Below are 6,471 nucleotides of genomic sequence, written 5' to 3' on the forward strand. Positions count from 1 at the left end.
GTTTAAGGCAAGCTTCTCATAGATGGAACATCCGTTTTGATGAGACAATCAAAGAGTTTGGTTTTATCAAAAATATAGATGAACCATGTGTCTACAAGAAGGTTAGTGGGAGCGCGGTAACATTTCTTGTATTGTATATGGATGACATACTTCTTATAGGAAATGATATACCGATGCTACAATCAGTCAAAGTATGGCTATCGAAGAACTTCACCATGAAGGACTTGGGAGAAGCATCCTACATTCTCGGTATGAAGATCTATAGAGATAGATCTAGAAGAATGATAGGTCTTACCCAGGGTACATACATCCAGAAAGTGCTTAAAAGGTTTAGCATGGAAAACTCCAAAAGAGGTCTCATACCGATTAGCCATTGAGTGTCCCTTTTCAAAAAAATGTCTCCTAAGACACCTGAGGAAAAAGAGCGTATGAGTAAGATTCCTTATGCTTCAACAATAGGATCTATCATGTACGCGATGTTGTGTACAAGGCCTGATGTTGCTTATTCAATTAGTGTGACGAGCAGATATCAGTCCAATCCAGGTGAAGACCACTGGAAAGCAGTGAAAAACATCCTTAAGTACTTGCGAAGGACTCAGGACATTTTTCTTGTTTTTGGTGGTGAATCTGAGTAGAAAATAGAGGAGATGTCAACGTCGAGAGAGTTGGCACACATAACAACGTAGCAGACCCACTCACAAAGCCACTTTCTCAGAGTCACTTTGATCGTCATAAAGACAAGATGGGTATTAGATACCAGACTGATTGGCTTTAGTACAAGTGGGAGATTGAAAGAGATATGTCCTAAGTCCAATCATGTATGAGGATTTAAGAATAACTTTTATGTAATCTGTTTTGATTTCATTGATATTAATAAAAGACTTGTTTTATTTTTATTGCGGGCTCTATCTATTTAAATATTTAAATAAGATATACCACAGTTTAGAGTAAAGCTTTTTATGGATTGTGATGAGATCATAATAATGAGACCTAAAAGATGATAACTCTAAACTTAAATAGTTCCTGGTCGTAGGATTACTAACTGGTAATTAATAACCCGCAAAGATCGGTACATACTATGCATGCTTCATTATGAAGGATGTCTGTTCTCATAGACATTTGTGTGGTGACACTATATCTAGTATGTAGGTGCTTATTATAGAATAAGTTCACGGAACATGACTCACACAGCTGAACAACTGATGGAGTTCACTCACGTGTCAGCAGTTGTTCACATAGTGATCGTTGTACAAGTATCCTTAGACTTGGGGTCATTATAGTCATCTTGTGTACACTGAACTATGCTTTGGTTTAGTTCTTAGTCTCAAGGGACAATTATAAGGGCTCTACCGGGTATAGAAATTTGTACACGAAGATAGTGTATGATCAATAAAGGATCTACCCCTTCCAGTATAGGAAGAGAATGTTCAATGCTGATCCACTTATGTTAGTTCAGGAATCTCTAGCCAGAGTGAATGAAATTAGAAAGGAGTTTCTAATTTACATTAAATAGAACTAAGCATAGTGAATGGGAAAACAAGTGATTAAATAAGATAGGCTTGACACAAGTTCCATGCCTTGTATTTAATCGTTACATTGCAGGGTAGAAGAAATTAATTGTACGGTAACTACTCACTGAATAGGTTCTTGGTATTCTAAGCAGTGAATTCGTATTATCCGGATAGTCGCGATATGCTGAGAAGTATCCCTCACGATGTAGAATAAATATGATTAATTAATTAATCATATTTAATGAATTAGAGAATTTATATAAATAATGATAAATAGTTTTATTATTATTTATTTCTAGTAATGACTTAATATTGAACCTACAGGGTCACACCATAAAAGAGAATGATTTAATGGTGGAGAAATTAATTAATAATGGCTGATAATTATTTATTTATGAAATAAATAATTAATTGGCAAATTTAATAATTGATTAAATGAGATTTAATTGATTATAAATTAATTAAGAAAAAGTTCTTAATATTATTAATTAAGAATTTAATTTTTGGAAATTAAATCAAGTGAGAGAATTATTTCTAAAGTGTTTAGAAAAAGGATTAATAATTAAAAGGTGTTTTAATTATTAGTGAGAATAATAAAGGGTTAATAATAATAATATTTTATGGGAAAATTTTCAGCTGAAAATTTTGCCTATAAATATACTATTATAGACCCTATTTTTGCCTCAACCAAAAAGATTTACAAAACCCTAATTCTCTCCATCTCCTCCTCCTTCATTACATCGTTTTCTTGGTGGATACCGGTGGAGTGCTTCACACTTGAGGAGTAGCTGCTAAGGATCTCCGTTCATCATTTTTGGATCGCCATTAAAGACCTCCATCTTTCCATTAACGTAAAGCTTCTTAAGGTAAACATACTGAACTACGAATTAAATATTATTTTTCGCATGGATCCTGCGGAGGGTTTCGTTTTTTTTTAAGATTTAAATTTACGTTTTCGTTGCGTTTATGTGCTAAAAACCCTTCATGTCTCACCACCGTTAGCACTATATGATGCTTATCCCTTCGTAATTAGGTGTTTTAATCGTAGACTTAATTTGTTGAGGTGCTTATATATATTGTTTATTCTCATAGATTGTGAATTTGAATTTGATGATAATGATACCGCCACTAAGGCCATTGTGGACAAGATCCGGTCTCTGCATGTTTCTGAGAGGCTTTGGCCTAACTATCTTGGACGTCCAATTCGGAACGCTGGTAAGGTCAATGTCGAGGAGTTTGTGGCCAATATGAAGAAATTACAGGGAGGTGAAGGTAGTATTTTGAAGAAAGTCGGGTCCAGGAATATTGCGCATAGGACTAGAGGAAAACTGGTCATATCTGCTGCTGTCAAGCCTTCTGCGTCAATCCAGAGTCTGTCTTCCGAGACTTTGGAGAGCCCCAAAAGTGACCAAGAAGCTGGGATGAGCACAGGACGGAAATACACCAAAGGTATATGTCGTTTCCTTTCTTTCTTGATGTACGTCTTGTTGGCTTTATCTGTGTGGACTTTCTTGTTATCCCTGATTGAACCATGTTTTCTAATTGTAGAATTTAAGCCCCCAACTATTAAGCCTTTTTTGATTTCTGGTAAAAATTTATTCAATAAGAGATCCCGTGAGGAAACGTCTACTGAGACTGAGTCATCCAAGGCTTCAATGTTGTCTAGCCCTTTATTCAGTCCCCCAATTAGCCCTTTGACTAAGAAGGTTCGTGTCAACCCATCTGTGACTACCATTAGCTCTGATGCCACTCCTGACTCGAAGTTACTCTGTTCGTGCCGACCCCCACACCTTCGCACACTTACTTGATGACATGGTGCTCCCTCAATCAATGGAGGAACTCTCTGCTAAGGATCTTGAAGACATTCTTGACAACGCAGCAGGCTACTCCTTTCACATAAGTCTGCTTTTACTCTTTTAGATCTGTATTCATTTTCTCTTTGTTCTATACTCTCTGTAGATATCTATAGACTCATGCTTCTCCTTGTTTCATGTAGACCCTCCAAAGCGTGTTGGTTGCCCGTGAGGTCTATAATCACAAGATGCAGAAGGCTAAGGAGCTTAATGAGGAACATCAGTCCTGTGTCAAGAAGTTGGAAGCTGCAGAGAGAGTTTCCAAAGAGAGGTTGACTGTTATGAATGATCTTCAGAGGGAATTTGATGAATTTGCCATTAAGGTGCAATCCCTTGAACAGAACATGCGTTCTGATGCTGAAAAGGTTGTACACCAGCAGATTATGAGGACTATGGTTGACACTATGTTGGAGTTTCATAGAGGAGAGTGGAAGACCTGGGACATGCTTGAGACCGTGAAGATCTATAATAAAGACTTTCCCGACGATGCCTTCCCTCTAGACGAGTTTGTGACTCCCAATGAAGACACTGAGATGAAGTCCCTTAAAGATGATAGTCATGATGAGGAGTAATTTTAACATTGCTGCTTTGTTTAATGATTTTTGCTTTATGGACTTTTGTTTCGTACTTTGGTTCTTAAGTTGCTACATTGAATTCTTGTTTCGTCTTTCAGACGGGGAATTCTGTGTTATTTTGTCATATTTTAATCATAACTTTTGCATCTGTTAAATCGTTATTATCCTGGGTTTTTCATTTCATTTAGTTTCAGATCTTTTCATTTGGTTAGATCATTTGACGTTGATTGAATCTCGTCGTCAAGGTCACATGTAGATATCTTTGATACATGTTCGTCTCATAGAATTTCGATGCATGGTCTCTTAGGAAAAAGAATCATCCTAACTTGTTGTTTTAGTTTATCATTGTTCATTGTTCTCCAAGTAATTGCAAATGTTAATATATGTCATCATTTTTCACTGTAAAATTGTATACTTTGGTTGATAAGAATCGTTAACACGTCATTTCGTTAACATACGTTGGTGCATGCACTCTTAGGGTGGTTAAAAGGCCTTATTCCCTCTTGAAACACACCAAATTATTACATTTATAAATTCGTAGAATGTCATATAGGCATGTAAATATTGTAGTTTAATATTGTAATTTTCATAAGGGACGTTATAGCGCTCTTATCGTCAACTGAATTTGTCAAGTGCATACGACACTTGCAAATCAGCAAAGATTTATAACTGGGTGATCAGCCCTTTGAGAATTTAATTTTACGCAACTGTAGAGTGATGTTGTAAAATTTTATAAAATTAAAGTGCAAACGCAAATAGAATCTACAAGCATAAACTTATATATATTACCTAAATAATTCTCAATCCAAGAGCATAATCACATTGCATAATAAAGTAATCTGCAGTGAATTGAATCATAGAATTGATCTTGCATAAATGATTTACTAAAAGCAAATGACACCAAGTAGCACACAATGTCATGCCAAACACAAATGACTAATCGAATACTAACTATGTCCTAATCGACTTATTGATTCACGACTTCTAAAAACAGAAATTTGAAAAGATGAGATAGAAAACTTTACACATGATAAAGTTTTAGGTGCGAAGCATTCCAGGCTCTTGGTATCTGCGTTCCATCCATACTGGACAGTCGGTAAGTCCCACGTCCCACGACAACATCTATGAAGTAAGGGCCTTCCCAAGTGTCAACAAACTTCCCTGCCGTCATGTTCATCGTGTTCTGGAATGTTTTTCTCAGTACCATGTCACCAACACGGAAAATCCTTACGTGAACATATTTATTGTAGACATTGGCCACTCTTTATTGATAAGCAGCCACTCTAATCTTTGCCATTTCCTTCAGCTCATCTACTATGTCTTTGTCATGTGATAATTCTACATTATTCACATCATTTGTCAAGAGTCCATATCTTGCCATCAGTATCATGACCTCTGTTGGTAACACAACTTCGGTGCCATAGACTAGACTATATGGTGTCTGTCCTGTAGACGTCTTTAGGGTTGTTCTATCCGACCACAACACCCAAGGCAACTCTTCAGCCCACATTCCTTTGCAAGTCGTCAACCGTCTTTTTAAGTTTTGATTATAATCTTGTTGCTTGACTCAGCTTGTCCATTGGCTTGAGGGTATCTTGGCGTCGACTTAATCAAATCAATGTTCTAACGTTTGCAAAATGCTTCTATCTTGTCACTGATGAATTGTGATCTATTATCACAAATGATTTCAGATGGTACGCCAAACTTGCATAGAATATTTCTTTTAATGAATGAAATCACTTCCTTCGACGTTATTTGCTTGAATGCCTCCGTCTCAATCCATTTTGAGAAATAATCAGTCATAGCTAACATAAACACCTTCTGTCCTGGTGCTGGTGACATTTTTCCCACAATGTCCATTCCCCATTTCATGAAAGGCCAAGATGGAATGGACGTGTGAAGCTGCTCAGATGGTTGATGTATGACAGGTGCATGTCGTTGACAAGCGTCACATTTTTTTACATAGTCTAGGGCATCTTATCTTAGTGTCGTCCAATAGTAACCCAAGCGTAAAATTTTCAAAGACAGATTTCTTCCATTAGTATGATTCCCGCATTCACCTTCGTGTGCATCCCTTAGCACCATGTCTGATTCATGCTTTTACAAACATCTTTGTAGCAGCCCCGTGGAAGATTTTTTGAACAACTCCCCATTTATAATCGTGAACCTTGACGCCTTCATCCTAAGAACCCTTGCTTCATTGTTGTTGGCTGGCAGTGTTCCAAATTGTAAGTAATCCTTGAACCTCTTTATCCAGTTGTCTGCATCCTCACTGGTGTCATCATTGCGTTGATCAAGAGTCATCGTTTCTGTCCCAAAAGCTAATATTTCCATAGCGGGTTTCACGATGTGGATTACTGGGATGTTGTTGAGGTCTAAGTTTTTGAACACAGCTCCCATTCTAGCCAATGCATCAGCTTGCACATTATTCTTCCTTGGGACTTGTTGTATGTTGAAGTTGTCGAGATAGTTGATTAATGTCGAGGTAAACAACCATTTTAGAATCTTTGGCTTCATAGGATCCCTTGACAT

General features: G+C 37.0%; 2 protein-coding genes across 2 annotated transcripts; both read right to left on the reverse strand.

The window, feature by feature from the left end:
* Positions 1-5,203: 5,203 nt before the first annotated feature.
* LOC141679361 (uncharacterized) lies at positions 5,204-5,799 on the reverse strand. The gene is made up of 2 exons (XM_074485862.1): positions 5,568-5,799; positions 5,204-5,451 (listed from the first exon to the last, which is right to left on the reverse strand). The coding sequence occupies exons 1-2, from the start codon at positions 5,797-5,799 to the stop codon at positions 5,204-5,206; spliced, it is 480 nt and encodes a 159-aa protein (XP_074341963.1).
* Positions 5,800-6,039: 240 nt separating this feature from the next.
* On the reverse strand, positions 6,040-6,471 carry LOC141679362 (uncharacterized). The gene has a single exon (XM_074485863.1). The coding sequence runs from the start codon at positions 6,469-6,471 to the stop codon at positions 6,040-6,042; it is 432 nt and encodes a 143-aa protein (XP_074341964.1).

The sequence above is a fragment of the Apium graveolens genome, chromosome 8 (assembly GCF_009905375.1).
Source record: "Apium graveolens cultivar Ventura chromosome 8, ASM990537v1, whole genome shotgun sequence".
Taxonomy (NCBI): domain Eukaryota; kingdom Viridiplantae; phylum Streptophyta; class Magnoliopsida; order Apiales; family Apiaceae; genus Apium; species Apium graveolens.